The sequence below is a fragment of the Chroicocephalus ridibundus genome, chromosome 5 (assembly GCF_963924245.1).
Source record: "Chroicocephalus ridibundus chromosome 5, bChrRid1.1, whole genome shotgun sequence".
Taxonomy (NCBI): Eukaryota; Metazoa; Chordata; class Aves; order Charadriiformes; family Laridae; genus Chroicocephalus; species Chroicocephalus ridibundus.
This window is the reverse complement of record NC_086288.1, coordinates 44,479,390-44,502,609: the sequence shown is the minus strand read 5'-3', so window position 1 is coordinate 44,502,609 and position 23,220 is coordinate 44,479,390. Positions and strand designations below refer to the sequence as shown.

General features: G+C 39.9%; 1 protein-coding gene across 1 annotated transcript in view; it reads left to right on the top strand.

Annotated features, from left to right (window-relative positions):
* Positions 1-23,220, top strand: part of ATRN (attractin) — a 167,837-nt gene that overhangs the window by 67,963 nt on the left and 76,654 nt on the right. Inside the window, exons 11-24 of the mRNA XM_063335731.1 lie at positions 505-589; positions 2,203-2,423; positions 3,588-3,709; positions 4,218-4,356; positions 5,786-5,967; positions 8,247-8,463; positions 9,761-9,946; positions 11,730-11,963; positions 12,686-12,823; positions 17,861-17,954; positions 18,856-18,908; positions 20,567-20,661; positions 21,188-21,266; positions 21,670-21,827. Of these exons, the coding sequence (XP_063191801.1) occupies positions 505-589; positions 2,203-2,423; positions 3,588-3,709; positions 4,218-4,356; positions 5,786-5,967; positions 8,247-8,463; positions 9,761-9,946; positions 11,730-11,963; positions 12,686-12,823; positions 17,861-17,954; positions 18,856-18,908; positions 20,567-20,661; positions 21,188-21,266; positions 21,670-21,827 (2,003 nt within the window). The remainder of the gene's footprint in view (positions 1-504; positions 590-2,202; positions 2,424-3,587; positions 3,710-4,217; positions 4,357-5,785; positions 5,968-8,246; positions 8,464-9,760; positions 9,947-11,729; positions 11,964-12,685; positions 12,824-17,860; positions 17,955-18,855; positions 18,909-20,566; positions 20,662-21,187; positions 21,267-21,669; positions 21,828-23,220) is intronic.

The window sequence follows — 23,220 nt, the reverse complement described above, 5'->3', positions numbered from 1 at the left end:
ATGGAATAAAAAAAAAAAAAAAAGTCTGTTCTCAGTGATACTGGTTTGGGGCAAAACCACAAATAACTCACATATAAACAGATAAAAACTGAACTTGTTATGCAGTGAAAAATTCCACTAGTAAAGGAGAAAAAGCAACTCAAGCTGTTCAATTACACGTCATTGCCAAAAAGCTAATAACCCCTTCAACGCAATGCTCTGCAACTTTCCTTTTTCATGAACAGTTTAGGTGGTGGAGCAGAGCCATTACATCCTTCTTCTCCTTTTTTGTCGTACCATGGCAGGTGGGGTGTAGACTAAGTCTTAAATCTCGCGAACGAAGATAACTCAGCGCTTTCGTAAATTGTCCTGTTTCACTCAAGATTTGCGTTTTGATGGTGGATGGAACGGTCTCTCTATCATTATTAAAGTACTTTGGTATCTTTCAGGAAGAAATGTGCTGCTTAAGTTGAATTGTTAATTGCACTAAGGAACTTTTCTGAAATGAGCTTTCCTTAATCCTAGCTTGCGATCGGTGGTCTGTTCTTCCTCGCCCGGGTCTCCATCATGATGTGAACAGGTTTGGACATTCTGCTGTGCTGTACAACAGGTAAGGTTACAAACAAGCTGGGGGGTGTTGGCGTTTTTCATACCTCAATAAATCTGATCTATGTGTAGATCAGTAACACTGAGACCAGAAAGTTGAGGCTCTGTTGCAAACCTCTCAAAGTTCTCAGACTCTTGTAATGTCTTCAGCATCCACCTGTCCCTATCAGCCCTTCTTCTTCACTGGACTAAACTGTCTCATCTCACTTAGTTCTTTCAAAAATGTCATGTTCTCAATATTTCTATTCCTTTTTCTTATTTATGTATATTTTTTCTTATTTATTTCATAATTTTGTATTTTTATTTATTCCATATTTCTATTTCTTATTTAGCTGCACTGACAACTCTTATCTGCCAATTCTACTTTCCCTTATGGCTTCTAAATTTGTCCACGTTTCAGTTTCCATAGCTTATTCTGTGTGGCTTATCCTTATTTAACGTTCACGTGATGCACAGTATTTGGGTGAAATCATAGGTGAGATTTCTGCTGTTAAGCATTACATCACTGTAATAGTATCCGTGCTTTCAGGTGAACATCTGTTACTGTATTTGAGTCTGTAGAACCGGGTTTGAGAAATGGTATTTCTTAGGAGTCATTCATTCTGGTTCCTTTATCCTTTGAGGATACTTTCTGTAAATCAGTAACACTATTTAAAGCTCAGTTTAAGCCAGGCGGATAGCTGTCACTGCCTCTAAAAGGAAGTGGTGCTTCTAGATACCTTTTTTTTGTCTCTGAAATCTCGCTCACTATGTGTTTGTTTCAGTGTGTACTGAATACCAGCTGTGCATTTGCTCCCATGAAGGGCAATTAAGCCCATGCTTTAGTTCTTTCCTGAAATACGATGAAAATTATATTAAAATACTTGCTATTCAACCAAAATTTTTATTTGGTTCCATAGACTCTTCATTGTCTCTTTAAATGTACATTTACAAACATGGAGGCACAGAGGGTTTTGGGTGACATTTTTGTGTACCTAATGAAATTTGGTGTTTTGTCTGAAGCAGTTGTGATACTAAGGAAGGTTTAAAAAAACACCCCACGGCACCATTTCAAAAAAATATTATTTAGTTTGGGTTTTTTTTTTTTTTTTTTAGTTAACACAAGAACTCTTTGCTCGGTTGCTAAAAGCCATGAAAATAACTGTGGTTTTGTCGCAGCGGTGTAGGAAGATGTGACAACACTGAATTGTTTTGTCACAGTTTCTGAACGCTGGTTTAATAGTGTGATACTGTCTCCCTGACTTTTTTTATCCTTCCTCTTTCTCTCGCCACTGTTCTTTGCAGGAGAATCCCACATTTCTGCAGCGTTTTATGTATAGTCATGTTGGTCAGGTGTCACCCGAATTTTGGCTGAGGGGGAGGGTTGGCCCATGACCTCGGAGTGGTTTGACTCTGTCTCAGCACCCATCTGTTGAGATTCTCTGGCTTCTCTGAAACAGTGGAAGTTGACAGACCTTTTCTTTAGTGCCTTCCTTAGCCAGGAGCTATTTATTTGGATTTATACATGCTGGAACATAATGAAACACCTTGCACGCCTTGAATCGCCTTGACTTGCAGCACTGCGTGGTCTATAAACATAGGCACAGATATTTATATCTTTACTTACATTTTGTCTAGCACCATGTATGTATTTGGAGGCTTCAACAGCCTCCTCCTGAGTGACATACTGAAGTACACACCCCAGAGATGTGAAGCTTTTGACAACGAAACAGCCTGTGTGCGAGCAGGTCCTGGTGTCAGATGCGTGTGGGCTGCCACCCTTCCTCACTGCGTCCCCTGGGAAATGGCAACGGTAGCGCAGCGGCAAAAGGTCTTTGAAGACTGTCCACCCAAGCCAGGTATGTGCCACGTTCTTTCCATTTCCTTTTCTAAAAGGTGTGTAGGGTCTCTTTCTTTTCCAAATTCTGTCTTGTGTTGTATGCCATTATCAGATCAAGTTTAAGATGTGGTGCTGTAGTTCTGCTTCCATACGTGCCTTGGGAGACCTTTCTCTGACCAAGTGGCTGCAGTGGCTTGGAGATGTTTCCACCTTTCCTTCCTCCTGAAGCTGCTTCCTCATGAAATTTTTCTTCCTGCCCGTTTTGCTTGTTCTTACTTTCCTATCCCAAACAGACATCATCAGTTAGGAATCAGGCCTGGACTATTGCTCTCTAGATGTTTGCTCCAAGAACTGACCTTGTGAGAGCCAGCAGTTATCTGATGAGCACCACGGGGCATGGGAAGGGGAATCTGGGTCCTGTGGTGTTATTCCTGTGCTCTTCAAGAGACAGCAGGAAGAGCGTTTTAAGAAAAGTTACTTTATTTCTCCTTCTACAGTATTACATGGGTAGGGACATACAAAAAGAACACTTGTTTTAAGGTCTGATTCCTGTTTTCTTCCCTACGATAATTTTTAAAGAACTTCTCAATGCTTTATCCTGATGCATTTGTTGCTCTGAATTGAATTATACGAACCTTGATTCTGTAATAGATGGCAGCCTTTAATTATTTAAAAGAAATTGATGTAAAGGGACATTGCTTTGATGGGCTCTCAATGTACAATAAATTTTCACAAAACACAGGCGATAAGCAATTGGAAAGATGAAGTGGAAAGTTCAAGCTTTGCATGAAAATGCTCCATGTAATTGAAGGTCAGGCTTACAGCAAAATGGGCCTGCGGTGGGAGATTTTCACTGTCCTTGTGAAATGTCCTGTGGCATCATTTGCATGGGCATTGCCTGAACATGCATGCCTAGTCTTAGTTCATGCGCTTCCATGTCCTGGTGCGTTTTCTGGTGGTGTATTTTACGGATCCTTGGGCACTAAAAATGATTGATGCTGCAAATGAATGCAATTTTCTATCAGTTCAATCGCATAAAAGTATCTGATTTACTAAGTAGTTGATAACGGAAAAATCTACAGGCCCTACTGTTTGGTTATATCTTTTGCTATATATAATCAAGTTCTTAGAGCTCTGTCAGGAAATGCCTGTTTTTGGTCATGCAGGTTTTTTTCTTTAATAGTTGTAGACAATGAAAAATGTGATCAGATTACAGACTGCTATAGCTGTACAGCAAATACAAACAACTGTCAATGGTGCACTGACCAGTGTATCTCAATGCATAACAACTGCACAGAGGAACAGGTAAAGTCTCTCTCATACTTCTGTAGTTTAAATTTAGCCTTTGAAATATCAAATGTTCAGATGCCTTCATCTGTCGGTGTTACTACCCCTGTTGTTTTGTTATTTCCAGAGTTTGTGTAGCTCTGAGCCATTGAGATGCTTGAATTTTTTTTCAAGTTGGTCCAAGGGCTTTTCTTGGGACTCTCCACTTAAGTTAGGAGGATGGCTCAGGGCAGGGGAAGAGGGGGTGTGATTATTCAGTAAGGCACATAGCCATTTGGGTTTGAGCCTTCCCTAGAAAAAAAACCCTAACCCTTTTGTAAAAGCTCTAGTAAGGAAAATGTGTCAGATGGTGGCCTGGGGGAATATCTTGCATTCACAGTAGAGTCTATGTCCAGTGTCACAGCTTTTGAATATATAGGTTGCTTTGTAGGTCTGAACTGTGAAGTTTAGTGAGGTAGTCATTACGGCTGTTGTAAACCGACATTGGTTGGATGGGAAAAAGCCTCATCTGTGCTATTTATTTTAGGTTCCTATTACTCTATATGACAATTGTCCTAAGGATAACCCTGCCTATTACTGTAACAAAAAGACAAGTTGTAAAAGCTGTGCCATGGATCAAAACTGTCAGTGGGAACCCAGGAATCAGGAGTGCATTGCTTTACCAGGTAGGTATTGGTTGTATTTCTAAGAAAAAAAACCCCAAATTCACCCGGTCCAAAAGTTGCTGCTTTTTTTTTTTTTTTAACCCTATTGTCTACGATCTTTTAGTGCTAAGCTGGAGTAAATAGTGTTGTTTAATCATACCAGCTTTGGTATGAAACTTTATTTCTAGTAATTTCAGAAAGTCTGATGGAGTATTTTTCAGTCCCAATTGTCTGAAGAGTAGTGTGATCATTTGTGTAATTATTAGGCTGTATTTCATCTCTCTCTTTGCATTTGATAAAAGCAGTACTGTTGATATGATAGGCTTCTGGAAGATATTAGATTTAATAATGCATGCTATTTAATTTTAGGGACTAGAATTGTGCAAAAGCGTAATGGCACACACTGAACGAATTAGGCAAATAACACATAAAGTGTGTAAGGAAAATTCTCTTATTAGAATGTTTCCAGTGGGAGCTCATAGGAGTTGATGATTAGTCCCCCTGTAGTAACGTGCGTTTTTTTCCAAGTGACTGGGAGAGAAATATAGCATCTTCGGTGACTGACATTTGCAGTTAATAAAATACAGAGAAAGGGGGGAAAAAACCAACACAGACAGAAGCTTTAAATGGGCATGAAAAACCTTCCCCTAGTTACTCTGATACCTGGGCACGTCCAGGTCTGGCATTTGCTAGTCTGGAAGAGTGAAAAAAATGAAAAGACTTTGGAGAAGAGCAATGAGAGCAAGAAAAACTTCTTTTAATGAGATGAAGAGCTTGGTCTGTTTACTTTGTTGTAGAAAAGAGCGCGACTTGATCATATGTGTAAAAAGCCCATTTGAAAAACTGACACTTGAGAGCTTTTCAGTCTGTTAGATAAATTTAAACCAAGACATTGGAGCTAGACATCAGCTCTACAGAAATTCACACTGAAAATGTTCATTGGGTTTTTTTGTAAGGGTAGTTATGAGTGGGGGAAATAATTCCTACAGGGAGTTTTTCCGTACTGGGCATGGCCGTGCTCAAGATGAAACAGGGATTAATCCTGGAAGTTTGGTGCTGTGGACAGGATTAGCCCAACAACCCTCTTCTGTCGAAAGCTATCCTAACAACTGCAGTTGAATAAGTGGCTTTAAGCCATCAGCAAGATACTCGTTTGCTTCCCTTTACTCTTTCTTCTACAGTGATTTTACTATTCGATGCTGCGATAAGTTCTTGGACTACCTACTGCAGATAACTAAATGGTAGCATTGCACTTCAGCTCCCCTAAACAGCTTTTTTTTTGCTTCAGTATTTTTATACATAGATACTTCTGAGCATGCAGATAAGTCATGCTGGTTTGAGATGGGGTTGAAGGTTTTATTTTGGTGGAAGAGCTCTTTCACTACTTCAAACGTTGTGAAGGTCACTGGCATCTCTGGTTTTACTTTCTTTTTTTTTTTCCCCCCACTAGAAAATATCTGTGGAACAAACTGGCATTTGGTTGGCAACTCCTGCTTGAAAATTACAAATGCGAAGGAGAACTATGATCATGCCAAACTGTCCTGCAGATCCAACGGTGCTTTGCTGGCTTCCCTCACAACCCAGAAAAAGGTAGAATTTGTTCTAAAAGAGCTGCAGAAGATGCAGTCTTCGGTGAGTGCTTCTCTTTTATGTCCCTTGAGTAATTAAGCTTTGACTGTGGAAAAGTCCTTGCTGTGGTATTGTGTGCTCTGTAAAGAATAGACATGCCTCTTAACTGAAAAGGACTGATTTTTCTTTTGAAATTCAACATACCCTATGGGTGCTTTTGAAGTGAAATTGTAGGGAATGTAAATGGGAAAGATAAATACAAACATACACGGTGCCTCAAAGGTATCGCTTTCTATAATGAAATCATACGCACGTTTCTCTTGTGGGATACATGACTGCAGCAGGAGTCCTCTTGTGACTTGTACACAATATTTTATAAATAAAGGTCCCTTTGGGGCACCGGAGGTGTTTAATGTAAAGCATTTAAAGTTATTTATTCTGCTCAGAAAAGTGGCCGTTTAAAATGTCGGCTTCTTATTCCGCAGAGCTGTTTGGCTTATTGGGAGTTATTTACGTTTGATTTAGTGGCAGGTGCTTTTCTGTCGGAGCCAGTGAGAAGTGAATTGGAATCTGTCCCTCTTCATGCATCAATGAAATAATTTTTTTAATTTTTTTTTTCCCCCAGTCCCTGGCAGAAGTGTGGAGGTATTCAGGGCAGGTTGTGTAGGTGGTGCTAAAGCCCTAACAAAGAAAGATGCTGTGCGGCTTTGCTGAAATCCTGGTTTAGGTTGTAGAGCTGCTGTGGCTTGACAGCACATCAGAGTAACTCCTCTTGGGTCCCAGAGGCCACTGTGGGCAGGGCTGGCAATCAGGAAGAGTTTCATATATATGAAAAGTGAGACTGGAGGCAGTAGGATTGCTGCCTTTCAGAGGGGTACGTACTTCAGTGCTAAAGAGAAATATACCCCTGTTGAAAGGAGAACATTCCCTGCTTTGATTCCCTTTGTAATTTTAAAGTAGCATTTCAACAGTTATGGGGTTTTAGAGGGGGATTAAATTTAGCCAAGAAAAGGTAAGATGCAATTCAAGCAAGATTTTTTGTTAAATCTTTTGTAAAGAGGGGAAGCCAAGCCTGGGATATTTTAAAAGTATGTGGTTCTAATAGCTACGGGTGTTCCTGGATATCCCAGTAGTCGTGTAGTGCAAATTCCTAAAGACACATGGCAACCTAATAATGTTTGAACCCTTACACTGGAGAGAGAAAAAAATTGCTAATTTTCAGGTTTTTTTTTCGTCTACACTGTCCTTTAAAAAGTGAGCCTTAGAAATCTGAAGAGACTATTAGCCCTTTTTAGTGGATATTAGTATTGAATGTTTTTAATGTGGGAAAATGCCTTTGCTAAAAAGCCAACCTGTGTCTGGTACTTGAACTTTTGCCATTCAGTGGCACGCTGCTGCTGGGCTGGGGGAGGCTGTACTTTGCAGTTATTCCTTTTTAAAGTAAGCTGTGTATGGATGTTTCATAATATTAAGAAAACGTGTTGGTGTTGGCACATAGTGCTGTGTAACCCTGTTGCTGTTAGAAGTTGAGGCTTTAAGGTTTACGAGTGCATAAAATCAGTTTGAGGTAGGTGATGGTTATATATAGCAGTAACAGAAGATGTATGATCTAAGGCTTTCCTAGAACAGCTGTGCCACCAAAGCGCCCTGATGGAGAAAGATTTTTAACAGTAAAATAAGATACTGTACCAATACAGTTAAAATGCATCTCCTGTAAATAAAAGTGTGCCAAAAATTAAATTGCCAACAGAAATAGTTGTATTATGGGTTTTTCATACTGAGAATTTTATTACAGCGATACTAATTTAGATTTGACCTGCTCTGTCTCTCCACCCCTCCATATATCCATATATATGCAGTCTGAAACAGCAGAGGTCTTCTAGCCAGACTGCAGAGTTAGGTAGCTTGTATCATTTAAATTGTGTTGGGGACTGCTAGTTTTCTTCCTCATATCAAACTGTAGCTCCAGAATTATTTTTTTTTTTCCTGTGTCTAGCTATTTATAGGAGTCACAAATGTACGAAGACCAACTCGCGGTTAATTTCATAGTCAGCCAGCATGAGTGTTTGACTTGTTCTCCTCCTGATTTAGATAGCTAGAAATGTCATTTGAAAAAAAACCACCACCACCAACAACAACAACAAAAAAAAAGGTGTTTCCTGAAAGATTTCTCTGTGGCACTTAATTCCAATAGCACTGAGAAACAAATTTTCCGTATTACATTTTTGGAACACCTAACCTGGCAAAGTTGTTACGAGCATTACATGGTGATGTGTATTTTCTCTTAATACCTAAGGTAAAGAAACCTGGGTATTAAATCTACCATTTTCCTTTCTTCCTAGCCTAAAACTTTGACTCCGTGGGTTGGACTGAGGAAAATCAACGTGTCGTATTGGTGTTGGGAAGACATGTCTCCCTTCACCAACACCCTGCTCAAGTGGCTCCCCAATGAACCAAGCGATGCTGGATTTTGTGGTTATTTAGCTGAGCCTTTCCATCAGGGACTGAAGGCAGCAACGTGTATCAACGAAGTCAACGGCAGTGTCTGCGAAAGGCCAGGTAACAACATCTAACTTCTGTGTCTCACGGAGAGCAGGTTGACTAATAAGTATTTGTATTTCCTAGAGAGTAAAGAAAATCCCATTCGTTCCGTCTAAAACTAGATGCATTGTGTCTTTGCCAAAGAAAAGTGGTCCTGAAAGAGTGTCGTGTGTAGTGATTTCATACAGGAGTTGGGGATTTTAAAAATAGCTCTACATTTACACTGTTAACTGTAAAATGCTTGAAGTACATTATAGTTTAATTATATTTCTCTAAATTGCGTACCTGAATGTGACATTTAGGTTAATTATGGTATGGAGCAATCTCCCATTTAAAAAAAAAAAAAAAAAAAAAAAGAAAAAAATAAAAGCTACTTTCCAATTGAACTTCCTTTTCTCCCCTCCGCCCTCTGCTCCGTAGCCAGAGGAGGATTTTATCAAAGTTTGAAATTAATTGGGCAAGACACTTTTGAGATATGAGAACTTTGAAAAAGAAGCTATTTGCTTTTGGGAAAACTCTTCCAGCTTTGTTGAAACTGTGTATCTTTTCAAATGGCTTGGTCCGTGAACTCCCTGTTATAGCTGATTATTTCTGAATACCAATTAGTGCCTCTTAAAGTTTTAAGAAAGTTGGCTGATTACATGAAATCTGTAAGTAAGCTACACCACTTTAAGTCATTCTTTGTGGAAGTGCAGGATGCAAATCATGAATGTGGAACCTGAACTCAAAATTTTGTGTATTTAACTTGCAGCACTTTGAATTTGTGTAAGCTCTATCTTGTTTTTTATGGTCCGAGAATAGTTACTTGAAAGAGATGATAAAGCACTGGCTCACACCAGAAACTCCTGAGTCTGTTCTGCTTTTAATACTCATTTTATGTGTGCAACTGATCAAATAAAACACATCCCAATGTGCTCACATACAACATGGGGTTTCTTCCCAGCACTTCAGTTGGGAGAAGAGCTAAGGAACACACCGACAGACCTGCAGAGAGATAAAGACCACATTCGTAACACCATTTAAATTGTTTTCTGTCCACCTTAAAAAGCGTTAACGCTCATGGGGGATACGTAATAAGAGAAATGATTTTGCAGTACTTACTGCATTTCTCATACTCACCGTGGTATAAGTGGTATCTCCAGCTCCATCCAGCAACACCACACCACAAACGAAGAGTTTCAAGCCTGTGATAACGAGCTCCTTTTTCAGCCCAAGTAACAGACAGGGCTTTTTATCTTCTGTCTTTCTGTCTCGGGGCTCGTTACCTGTATCTTTCGGGAGGAAAGCTGACTCCTCTTGTCCCTCCCGCCCGCAGCTAACCACAGCGCCAAGCAGTGCCGCACGCCCTGCGCCCTGCGCACCGTCTGCGGGGAGTGCACGAGCGGCAGCTCCGAGTGCATGTGGTGCAGCAACATGAAGCAGTGCGTGGACTCCAACGCTTACGTGGCCTCTTTCCCCTACGGGCAGTGCATGGAGTGGTACACCATGAGCAGTTGTCCGCGTGAGTAATGGCTTCTGTGGCTTGACGGGTGGGCTTGGAGCCCTTGCATTTGCAGACCTTTGCTAGCAAAAGTCGTCAAATGCTGCACATCAGCTCTCCTGTCCAGGGGGTTTTCAAAAATAAGAAGCGCCTCACCCCAGGAGCTCAGTGTGTGCAGCACCGTCCTGCATCAAGTAAAGCATTACAGAATTAGGTCCCCAGTTATGGGAACTATCAAACTAAATAGTGGATAGTGAAGGCTTTCAAGTGAGGTGATGAAATCTCCACTCTTCCCCCCCCCCCCCAGTGGAAAAGTACTTGTTTCATTATTTGAATTCCTATCCTTCAAATTAATTGTTACATAATTTCATGTGATTAACTTTTTTTTGTATCTCTGTTATTCATATATGGAGCCATGTAATTTAATATTAGATTATCTGTATCAAATCCCAATTAGGGTTTACAGGACTGTTTTATTCTGGAGTATTGTCTGTGTATAGCCCACAGTAGGAATTTCTAACTTACTTTTTAAATAAATGATTTAATTTTTTTCCCCTTTTAGGTAGATGTGAGCAAACTGCAAAAGATTTATGGTGCTTTGGAATATTGCTTTCTGTTTTCAAAATGTGGGGAAATAGTCTAGAAACTTAAAAAGTGGTTGAACAGTTTCAGAAATTATTTTTACTTATGTTGACTTCTTTAGGAGCCGAGTGTGAGCAGGGGAGTCAGGAAAGCCAGGACTCTTGGGGTAGCAGAGGGAGAGGAGTGCCTGTGTTCCCCAGGAGGGAGGTTGGGCAGTTCGAGTTGGTGCAGTTGCTCCAGGAACTTTTGGAAGCTGATGAGAATAAGCTGGGTAACTCAGCTTTGCAAAATAAGAGATGGAGAAAATTAGTTTTGGGTAACTGTCAAATATGAGAGTGTGAACTTCCCGTATTGCCAGAAGTCAAAAATTGGAGGAAGCATCAGGCAGGAGATGAGTAAGCTGAAATAATGGAAAATGATGTTTTTCTACTACTTTTTCTTTTTTTTTTTGAAGGCAAATATTGCAGATTTTAAGATAGAAAGCCTGCTCATCTTAGAATATCAACAATCTACAAATTTTTTTTCAAGACGGTATTGGGAAAGGAATAGAAAAACTTTCCTAGATATAAAGAGTTTGTCACCCCTGAAATACAATCCCATTTGAGAAAAGAACAGTTAAAGGGTGGTGATGGTTTTTTCCCTGATTTGGTTGATTCCTGGGCCCAGGGGATCTGCACGTGGCGCTCTGAGCCTCCTAAGATGACAAATTCTGTTTTGTATTGGTATTCCGTGCTTCTTGGCTCAGATAAATACTTGAAATAGTAGTGTGTGATATTAAAATGTGTGGTAAGAAGAAACTCAATGCGAGTAAACAAACTGTGGTTTTTTTAGCCTTTACTTCCAGATGGCTCATTTTATAATCTGATCTGTTGTAAATCAATTGGAGGGCTTTTGTAGTTGGGAACATTAACCTCTGGTTTTAGTGGGTGGTGTTTAATGTTTAGAAAAACTTTACGTGTGTATTGCATTGTTTCATAACTCACTCACTGATTAATTCAACCTTTGTGTTAGTAGCTATCTTAGATTCTAGAATAAATATACTGATAGGAATGAATATATATATGTGTGTTACTGTGAGTATCAGAAATAAATATTTACAGATTTGGCGGGATAAATGCTTAGGGTCACAAAAGACATACAAGGGTTTCTACGTTCTTTGTTGCCTGTGTTTTGGGATGGTGATTTATTCCACGATTTGATGTTTGGGTTGTATTTTTTATAGCTGAAAACTGTTCAGGCTACTGCACGTGTGCTCACTGTTTGGAGCAGCCCGGCTGCGGCTGGTGCACCGATCCCAGCAACACTGGCAAGGGGAAGTGCATCGAAGGCTCCTACAGAGGCCCGGTCAAGATGCCAACCCCGTCCGCAACAGGGAAGCACAGCTTGGAGCCCGTCCTTAATGTCAGCATGTGTCCTGTGGAGAACAACTATAATTGGTCCTTTATTCAGTGTCCAGGTAAATGAGCAACGCGTAATTGTTCAAACGTATCAAGGGTAACAACAGTTAAATGCGAGGGGAGAGACCTTTTTAAGACTGTGGAGATGTCTGTGTTCCCTCCTCTTAATGGAGGGAGAAAAAGAAGTTGGAAGACAAACAAGAAATAACACATTTGAGATGGAAGGAGTTGTGTAGGTATCTGTAGGTGAGCTGTGGAGATCTGCTACATGAAAACTTATTTATGCATTACTCTCATGAAATTTTTCCTTTGCCTACAAACATTTACGAAGTTTTAAACTCTTTGTTCTTTGTTTGTTTTAGGGTTGTTTGCAAGAAAGGCAACTCTTTCTTTGAAGGGTGATGTAACTGTTAGTAATGCTCAGGGGGATTCTGAAATAATGGATTTGAATCCATACATGCAGAATAAAATTACTTGGACTGCTGCTAAATCCTTTCTTCCCCGTTCCTTCTTGTAAATCTGTCCCACTAGCTTTTTCCAGTCCTGTGTGTCCAATATGCACATAGTGTCTTGGAGTTCAGTTTTCCCTGTGTTGCTTTAAATTTCACATTTTCAATACACACCTCTCTTTGAATTCTTGTATTGTTAGCAAGACTGTAAGAACCTCTTCGGAAAGTGCATGAAATGGTTGCATTCAGCCTCTGCAGAGCACAGACTTCTGGGGCTCTATGCGTAGCACTGTCTTTGAGCACAAATACTCATCCTTTTCTGTTTTCTTCAGCCTGCCAGTGTAACGGGCACAGTAAGTGTATAAATGAAAGCATCTGTGAGAAGTGTGAAAATCTGACAACTGGGAAACACTGTGAAACTTGTATCTCAGGCTACTATGGTGATCCCACTAATGGAGGAACATGTCAGCGTAAGTGATGCCTTAAATCTTCTTCCCGCGTTGAAGTCTTTGATGTTTTTTGGTTTTTAGTCATTTGTCTGCTATCTTAACTGAAACTATATCCACATAATACATTTCTTTCTTTCCTGCAAGCAAGGCACAATCCTTGTTTCTTCAAATGGAATATGGAAACTGCTTGATGAAATTATTTGACTTTCATTCCACAAGATAAAGATGATTTTTTTTTTTACCCTCCTTTGTAAACTTTAAATGACCACAGTGAAAAATTAGTGTTTGATCCTGTTTTGAAAAGAAACAGTGATAATCCCAATGCCTTGAACGAATTTCTGCTTATCTAAATTCCACCTTCCATTACATTTGGTTAATGTATTGTGCGTTTATTGTTACAATTGTCTGTTTCATAAAAGGCTTGCCATGTTTCACTGAGGAGTTGGCTGGATTTCAGTTGAGGATTAGGTGATCCCTGTTAAAATTGTAGAAGTTAGTAAAGTGCTTTGGGACTCTTTGGTACAAAGAACGTTTTTCGGTTATGCAAGATCTAGTTAATAACCTGGGGAAAAATCTTTCTTGAAGGACCAGTACTGGTGATGCTGAGGAACGAACATGTAAGATTTGAAGTTTTGACCTTGAACCTCTCAATATTACTCTGAATTATTGCAAATTTTGTAGGGCAGCATGGGGAGACCAGTTGTAAACCAGAATCCATCTGTGCTAGGTGACGTGCAGATGTAAGGGAAGGTGCTTCTTGCTCTGAAGAATTTTTGATGGAGTATATTTAGGTGGAGTGATATCATTAGATACAGTGATAGACGAAGTAGAACAGAAAGGACATTGTTTGGTGTCAGAGTAGTATCAGTTCTTCCATGAAATGAGTGTGGCTGGTTTGTAGGCATCCCAGAAGAAATAAGTGAAGGTGATTAATGAGGGGATATTGAAGACTTTCGGTTGCTCCTTCCAAGCATGGAGACAATCCAGTAGAAAATACTTGGAAATTCGTTTATTATGTTTACTGGAAGTAGCATTGACCTTTTGGATGAAGATGAGAGTCAGTAGCTGGAGCATGAATGTCCTGTTTCCTAAAGCAAGTAGTAGGTGATGGCTGAAGCTATGAAGGAGAACATCCCAGCAGACAGATTCAATGAAGGGTGTGAAAAGATCACAGACAGGGACACGGCTGCTTTACTTAGAAAAAAGCTGGGATATGAAATTATGAGAGACAGCACAACAGCACGCGTACAAAGGATAAGGTGCATCTCTGACACTTTATTTCAGAAGATTATCTGTGAGATTAAATACTGCTGATATTCTTAAACTCATTTTGGGTGAAGATAATTTGAAGTGCAGGAATTAATAAATAGAGACTGAGTTTGCCCGAGAAAATTTATCATCCTACTCTAAGCATTCAGGTTTAATCATTGGATCACGACGTCCCTTTTGATATTTGTCGCTTTTTTATCTATGTGGAAATTGAGAATAAGTTACTTTGGACTCTTTCACATGAGGATTGTCCAGAAATAGTTTGTTGTTGAGATAATGAATGATAGACTAAAGTAATCCAGATGCCTGAAAAAGAAATTAGAAAATGTGTTGAGAGACTGTGGAACAGCACTCATTCGTTATCTGATGAAACTAGTAGCTCATGTCAAAAGTGCTTTGCTCTCAAGTGCTTTGGGCCCAGGTTTTTAATTTGCTGTGATTTAACGCTATTTACTGTGAAGGCAAAAGAATGAGGAAAGCAGGAAGCTGGGCAGAAAGACCGAGGTGGATCGGAAGAGGGAAAGTGAGAGGAAATCATCCTGATGCAGCCAGAGCGGCTGCTGGCCATTAGTAATTTTTGCTCAGTGAAAACATTTCCAGAGGGGAATTCTTCAGATAAGGGTTGGCTGACGGGCAGCCGAGCCAAATCTTGCTTTTTCCCTCCTCTGAGCCATGGTCCCCCCCTTCCTTTCCCATTAATGATGTGCTGATTCCACTCTTTTTGTGCATTTACGTGCAATATTGTGTGCTGCTCTGTTTTTAGAGCCCGCGGTCACATCCGTGCTGGAGATGGTTGTTGGTACACCCCGTCCTGATGCACAAGGGTCTGCGTTTTCACGCTTAGTACCTAGTGTGTGTCCTTGTACTTTGATGTGCAGGTCTGCAGCGTTAGCCCAGTGGCCCCAGCAGCATGGGGACCATAAATATCCTCAAAGTGGCAAATATTCAGTGCTGGAAAAATTGCTGGTGTGTGGTATTTCCCATTTTGTTGAGCCATCAAGAGTTTGAGTGACACGATTAGCATCATGGTTGCCTTTTAAACAGGTACGGCTATGCAGAGCTGTATGTGGTAGCAATGGGCTTCAAAAGCCAGGGAGGAATAAAAAGAGTGAATGGAATAAGATGCCTTTTTTTGCTGCTCTGTGCCACCAGGGCAGGTGCGCACTGCTGTATTGCTTGTGTTGAAAAAAATTTTTGACGAACTGCAGTTACTTCTCTGAAAGAACTGTTTGCATATCATCATAGGCATTGGTGTTTGCGGAGCGGGGCAGATAATAACTAAATGGTAGGTAAATCACTCCTCAGCGGTTGCTTTTAGGAAGTGTCCAACGTAGGGAAGTGTTAATCGGGAAGGGCAGGAAATGCAGCACATCAAATGTAAAAATAGCTGCAAGGTGCTTTCTCTGCATTCAGGATTTTTTGAATTTTCTGATTAAAGTTTCACATGAAAATATGCTAGCGGTAGATAAGAAAGTTATTTGCAAGAGAACGGAAGGCGCTATTATGCCTGAAATCAGATTGCTGCTGTGCGCTTCTGAGTGCCTCTGTGGAGCGTTTGTTGGTGGCCCATGATGAGCTGCTGGCACTGTGGTCCTGCCTGCTCCCCCTTCCCAGGGCTGCGTGGGGCCTTGGAGGATGGGTAAAGCACTTGGCAGGGAAAAACGGTGTGGGGCAGGTGGGTGATGCAGTTGCTGTTGGGAAGCTGGACCGTCACAAATGTAGGAAGAGGAGTGGAGATGCCCATGGCCATCTCTGAATGAGTCTGTGACCCATGCTTTGTGAAGAAGGTGGAAGGAGACTTGCTGTGAGGTGGTTCATCATCAGACTGTTACCGTGCTTCACAGTCAAAAAGCCATTTCCAGTAATTTTGGCTTTCTGTTCTAGCATCAGACTCTGGAGGGAAACTTAAGACTCTGGCAAGGGTGTCTAGTATGTTTTGTGTTAATAGTTTGTTTCCAAACTTCATAGTTGACTGAAAAGCCATGAGAAAACTTCTCTTCTTTGTGCATGTTCCAGTCTTATAGTGAATGATCTCCAATTACGGGGCTCATAGAAAAATGGATAAATAAATAAGACTGTTGTTTTAAATAAAGGTGTTTGAGTGTTCAGTTTTCTTCATAAGCACGTAGCTAAAGAGCAGGGTGAGGAAGCATTAATGTTGGTGCTCAAGATACACTGATCTGCACCTAAACAACATGAAATTTGAAATTTCTCCTAATTTTTGTGTGTTGAGTATTGATTGACTTTCACTTTGCTTACCTTTTGCAAAGCATAAGGAAGGCAGTGCAAGGCATTCTCAATAGTATTAAGAATTATTTTTTTTAAAGTGCCATTAATGAGAAGTGTGTTTGCTTCACAGAATACAATTATTTTGTCAAATCTTCATTCAGTCTACTTGTTCCCACAATAGGCCTTTATGCTTCTTTGTATTTTGTTCCGTGTTGCTGCTAGGAAACCAGTCATCCACATCTGAGAAGCGCAATTAAGTGTCCCTGATACAATATAGCTTCCATTATATGCCAATATAAAGATGACATCAAAAGGATTCATAAAATAAGGTCCAAGGTTGGCAAGGATATTCAAGATGGAGACTTCGTATCTAAGAATCTGCTGGTACATGGGGTGGCACATGCCTTCTTAAAGTGAAGGCATATGTCGTCTTAGTAAGGAGGCACCAGCCTTTAAAGCATACTATTTCCAGGAAGCTCGGAGACTGCAAAAGAGGGATCTTCGTGTACCTTTTGCCTTCTTATATTGTACGCTTTCCCACGCGCAGCTCTAGATGAGTGCACCTTCTAGTTCATTGGTAGAACAACTTCTAAGAGGCACCTACCTTCTGGGAAAAGTTACTATATCCATTCTTCTAGTTATAGCGAACATTATCTCAAAGAGGTCTGCTTGTGTTGGTATTGTTGTTCATTGGTTTGGTTTGGGGTGTGTTTTTTGCACATATATCTCCTCTACTTCTTTATGAATAAGTCTCAAAGTGTGTCAACTTTAGCAATTTAATTTGAATCAGGAGCGTTCTTTTGCAACAAATCTCCTGCACGTCCCCACTGTCGTACCTTGGTTCGCATCTCTGAGCAGGCTGAGTGTATATGAGCTGGTCTATTTTGGGCATGCCACAAATCTTAATTAGTCTAGGGGCACGCCTGACTTGCTTCAACCACGACTCAGTGGCATTCAGCTCACGGGACCAGGCCAAAGCTATTCTAAACTGCATTGGGGCACACACCCTAAACCCCTTACAGTGCGGACATTGTGTTCTTAGCACCAGCCGTTTTACACTGCAGATGCACTGACATTGTTGATAATAACATTATTTTCTCAAAGGTCTAGCTATTTCTAGAAATAGCCCTAAAAGCACCATGAGCTCTGCTTTATTTGCAAAAATACTCTTCTCTCGAGAGTTTTGAGTTTGACTGAAATGTGTTAGCAAGCCCAAAACTATTCCAAATATTGTTTTTTTCCTACCAGTTGTGATATCCCTAGTGCCATTGAACAACAAGAGAGGAAGTTAAATAAATTTTTGAGGCTAAAAAGCACAGTCTGATCATGATTTCATACAAAATATCAATCCTGGAGCCCACACTCACTCTGTTTTGACGCATGGTTCTATTTTTGGCTGCCTTCTGTAGCACAAAGAAACCAGAGAGTACCAAATGGGTTTTCATATGTACTTTAATTGTTGATGTATCTCAGTTTGGCAACTAAAGAAGTTAATTGCTATCAAATCTGTTTCTCTTTCTTCATTTAACATGCATCTTTCCCCCCCACTCTGCTCAACAGCTTGCAAGTGCAACGGCCACGCGTCTGTCTGCAACACAAATACAGGGAAATGTTTCTGCACTACCAAGGGAATAAAAGGAGACGAGTGTCAACTGTGAGTTCATTTCACTTTGTTATTTGAAATTAAAAGGCTATGCGCATACCGGCATGGAACCCCTACATTTTTAAATGATTGTATTTACAGTGTCTCTGCTCATCTCTTCCTGCTGACAGTTGACTAACTTCATTGAGGGTCCAGCCAGCCGTGCTTTCCCTGGGGGGATAGCACGAACAAAATGATTTCCTGAAGATTTCCATTTTTAGGAACATTTCAACTGAGAATGACATGCAGAAGGGATGGGGTGAAAAAATAATGCCCCCACCCCCCAAACTATATGTACCACTTTACTTTATCCCTCAATAGTTTCTTTTTAATTGGTAGATTTTTGCTGGCTGTGCACTGTGATGCTGTTCTGAGGGAATGTAAATATATCTGAAATAAGACTTTGACATTCCGGCATTTTAATGGAGCGGTTTCAGAGCAACAAATTTGCTGGAGGTTTCTTTGTAACGTAACTGAAATGCTTTTAGTGTAATGTTAGTGGAAATAATTTCATTCCAAATGATTTCATTGCCAGGTTTATTTTTAAAGCGTTGCTCACATGAGCAAACGTTTATAGGACTACATCCTGGAATAGCTGTAAACGTAAATGGAAACTTTAGGTTTTGACTGTGGTAATCCAGTTCCCTGCATTATGAAGAGCTAATAAGTACATTCCAAATGGATGCAAAAGTTAATATCCAGAATTTTATATTTCAATTTTACTGTGTGCTAGTTTGACATGCAGGGATTGTGAAATTTCTTCAGCAGCCCAATATAGCTCAGACATGCATCTTTCATTTTTAATTGTATACTGTTATCGGCACAGGTGGTGTTTTCTGATTTTTAGTGGCTGTGGGAATAAATAGAACTGAAAAAAAATATCCATTTATTAAAAAATATGTATTCTTTTTAGGTGTGAAGTTGAAAATAGATATCAGGGAAATCCACTTAAAGGAACTTGTTACTGTGAGTACTCTTGGGATTTTGTTTTGAGATAAAAAAATGTGTTTGAAGTTTAAAAGATCTTATTTAAAACTAGTTTTAGTTGTCTCAGCATCTGTTTAAAATACAGAGGATTAAGGGAATGACTAAAAAATCGTTTTAAAAAACTTCAGTTTTCACAAAAGTATTGTTTAAAGAGAATGAAAATACTCTTCTTGATAAGGTCTGTGTGATGATTGGATCTTTCAGAACAAACTTTTGAATATTTTTCTCATGACTTTGAAATCAAATCTGGTCTTCTGGAAAATACTGTAAAACACATGCCTAATAAGTCAAAACCAAAGCATGTCTTCAGAATTTTTGTAAGTGCAAAATACTGGGTTTTTTAAACATTCTGTTCCGTGTTAGAATGGGTAAGGTTTTAAAATTGCCACATTTCCTCTGAAATGAACAGTTGGATTCCCGTGCAATTCAAGAAGATACTTTGCCAAGATTCAGATTACTTAATGGAAACTCTCCAGCTTCTATTTGCAAATATTAGTAATCAGCATACTGGCAGGCATGGATAAATGTAATCTTAAATTACATAAAGATGCAGGCCTCCAATAGTATTTCTGTGCAACATAGAAATTTATCTACATGCTGCGTTTACCAAATTTGAATTCTGCTTGCGTAGCCGAGCAAGGGCACTGATGCCTTCTCACGACAGTCTCTTTGCAAGGATGACCTAATTCGTTTCTGCCAATGGCAGGGGTGGTAAAGTGGGCAAAAAGAGGAAGAAGGCAGAACTCTACAACTCTTACAGGAAGAACCTCACGCTACGCAGATTAAATCTCATTTGGGTTTCTTCCTTGAAAATTTCTGTCTTCGTGCTTCATAGGAGTTGTGGGTAGACGTCAGAAGGTTGTCTAGCTCGTGTCTATGCAGCAAGGGGTCTCCAGGAAGTGATAAAAGAAAAATAACAACTGGTGTATGGCTTCGTATTTATTATTGCTTAGAATATCTCTGCAGGGGTTTGGGAATATGTAAAAGTCATACTGTGTTTTAATAAAAGGATGCTGAGACTGGTGTTAGGTATCCCCAAAACTGTCTGTGCGCTGTTTAACAGAGCGCTGATAACCCCAGCCCTAGGCAGACATGAGCACAGGAGGGCATACAGGTAGGCATACAGGTGGTCCTGGCATGCCTGGATGTGATGTGACCAAGAGATGGATGGCAGCTGTGTCCATTAACAAGTAGCTGCTCTGTAGAAATCCTCCCTGTATGGTCCACTGATGTACAGAAACTTACCCTGCATGGAACTTAGTCCCCTCCCAACTGGGGATTATACACTCTTACTTTAATTTGCTAGTGTTCCCTGCAGAGGTATTGCAGTACAGAAAAAGTAAACGTCTTGGCATGTTTTTTACAATGTATAGGTATGAACGGTCATTTAGATTAAGGCTGGAGGCTATTGCCTGGAAAATGTAAGCAGAATCTTTTTCCCCTCTAGTCTCAACTTCAAAATAGGTTTTTGTCCCTATGGTCTGGGATCATACATAGGTTGGACTCATTTGTAACAGCATGGTGACTCCTAGTTGCACTCCCGGTGCAAGAAACACTTCAGCGACATCATGCCTTGCCTTGCAGAAGCTTGTTTTATTCTAAGACATGGGATAACTTTCTCCATGTATTCCTTACAGATACTCTTCTCATTGACTATCAGTTCACCTTCAGCCTTTCTCAAGAGGATGATCGCTATTACACAGCAATCAACTTTGTAGCAACGCCCGAAGAGGTAAATTTTCTACTTTCCCTTTAAACTTAATCCTTTGGGTATATGTTTATCATCTCCTGGCCATGGAGGTGATGAATAGTTACAGTTCTGCGAGTCTCCAGGTGTAGTCTCTTAACATGGCCCATGTGTCCAGCTCCACGAAACAATCAAAACTTTTGGAGCTCGGCTAGGCCATGCAGTCCCAAATCTTCATGGTAAAATTTTGTAAGGGAACCACAGTTGATTCTTTACAGTTGTTTGAACAACTGCTGAGCAACTCCAGTTTTGCTTGTTGTTCACACAATACATTGTGTCTCTATTCTTCCTGATTTATTCTATGCCTGTGTCTTGTTTTGTTCTTTATTATGCTTTCCTTGGGGAGGACAATACTGCTTTCAGAAAATGTAAATAGTTTTTTGCTTGATGTATTTGCTTCATGTAAATAACAAATTCCAGGGTTTTGGGTTTTTTTTTCAATGAAGGTTTGCTAGGAAACAGTGTAGTAAAATTGTTATCCTAAAAATGGCTTTTCTTTTTCTCCCCCAAGCAAAACAGAGACCTAGACATGTTTATCAATGCATCCAAAAACTTCAACCTCAACATTACTTGGTCCACAAGTTTTGCAGGTAAAATGAGCATGACCTAAGTTTCTTGGTAGCTTGTTTCAGTTACCAGTTTTCAAGAAATGCAAGTTTTGTTGGGGAAACTTTTTTTTTTTAAACTATGAACTTGTTCTGTAATGGTTTTAAATGTTAGGCCTGGAGGGCAGAAGTAAAATATTAAAAAGAACTATATTTTTCTGTCTCAATAGTGTATTTTGGAAACATCAAAGGTGCAAATTTGATTTTTAGTAAAGCAATATTTTGGCATTCAGTGGTTTTGATAATGCAATGCAGCTTAAAATAAGTAGTGTTCAAATGAACAGTTAATTTTGTAACATTGAAATTCAGGATGCTTCACCCTTTTTGTTTGCCACTTAGAATGTACATGAAACATCTTTTCTTACTACTTTTTAACTCTTCAAAACAGCTGGCACGCAGGCTGGGGAGGAAATTCCAGTTGTTTCAAGAACGAATATAAAAGAATACAAGGACAGTTTCTCCAATGAGAAATTTGATTTCCGCAACAACCCAAACATCACTTTCTTCGTTTATGTCAGCAATTTCACCTGGCCGATAAAAATACAGGTAGGAGCTCTTAAAATGTGTACAATTATTTAAAAGTACTTTTTTCTTTCTCTCAAGCGATGTGGCAATTTGGTGTACTTTGTGTGGTCCAAGCTGAATCAGTTCTCAGTGTAATCCTGCAGAGGACAAAGGGTTTGATGTTCCTGTTTAAGAGCAAAAAGGTGCATCATCTTCTGGTATTGCCTCAGCCCAGTGGATCTGAAAATGTGCTGTGAAATGAAGGGGGATGCTTGCTTATTAACAGGGCTATGCTCTAATGAGGTCTGACTTTAAATGTGTAGGTACTGATGTTGAAGAAAACAAAGACTCGTATAGTCAAAACCCAAAGCCTGGAATGAGAAAACAGAGGAAATGTCCTTAGTGTCTCTGTTTGACGTCTTGTTCTCAAAAGGCACCCCCCTTTCTCCTTGTGCTGCCCAAGACTGGTGGTACCTGCAGAATAGGATGAAGGTGAAGCTTAAATCAGTGGAGTCAGCTAACACACGTGTTGCCTCAGGTGTCAGACTGACTGTGATGATAATGCTAGTGCTGAAGAAGCAGTGGATGAAGCTTGGTGGATCATGAAGGCACTCGTAGATCATAGACTGCAATCACAGAAACCGCAACTGCTGTGGCAACTAATAATTTGGAGAAATGTTGGCCACCTTCTTGTTCTGGGCTAAGTCAAGTATCAACCTGCAGTGTACTCAGAGTGATACAGGTGTCCTTTGAAGGGCAAAAGGACTTCTAGGTTTGGAACAGAGATCTCAAATGGGGCTCTGTATATTTGAATTCTGCTGGGTTTTTTTAAGAACCTTGGTCAAATGTGGGAACCCGAATTCTTCCATCTTCATCCTTATTCAGCCAATTATTATGTGAAAGCTGACGATTTCACATTAATTTACTTGATATTTCAGACATATCAGTCACACAAACTCACCATACGGATCACTTCCAACAAAGATAATGCACGTGATAATAATGAGCAAGGAAGTGAGGTCCACCTGGAAAAAAGGTCCTTAAGCCATAGTGATATTTTTCAAAGTATTTCTGAACTTTAAAAAAAAAATAAAAATTTGGAATGCTTGTGAAATGTACGCATCACCTTCTGGTAAAAACAGTGGGGTTTATGTACTGAGGAAGCTTTGTCTTGTTGATTGCAGACGGTAGATTTGATAGAGTGGCTTTGGACTGTATTTTGGTTCTTTTTAATATGACTTACAATATTGGTAATCATTTTCCAGCTGGAAAGTTTTTACTTTACGCTTCGATAAAGTCTTAGTTCATTGTCAAGTCCTAATTTCTAGATACGGAGGAATTTGCAAGAGCTGCAAACAGCAAGTACTAAGCCTCATTGTTTTTATTTAAGTACTGATTTCAGTAGGGGAAGTAACATCCTGTGTATGAAGGTGGG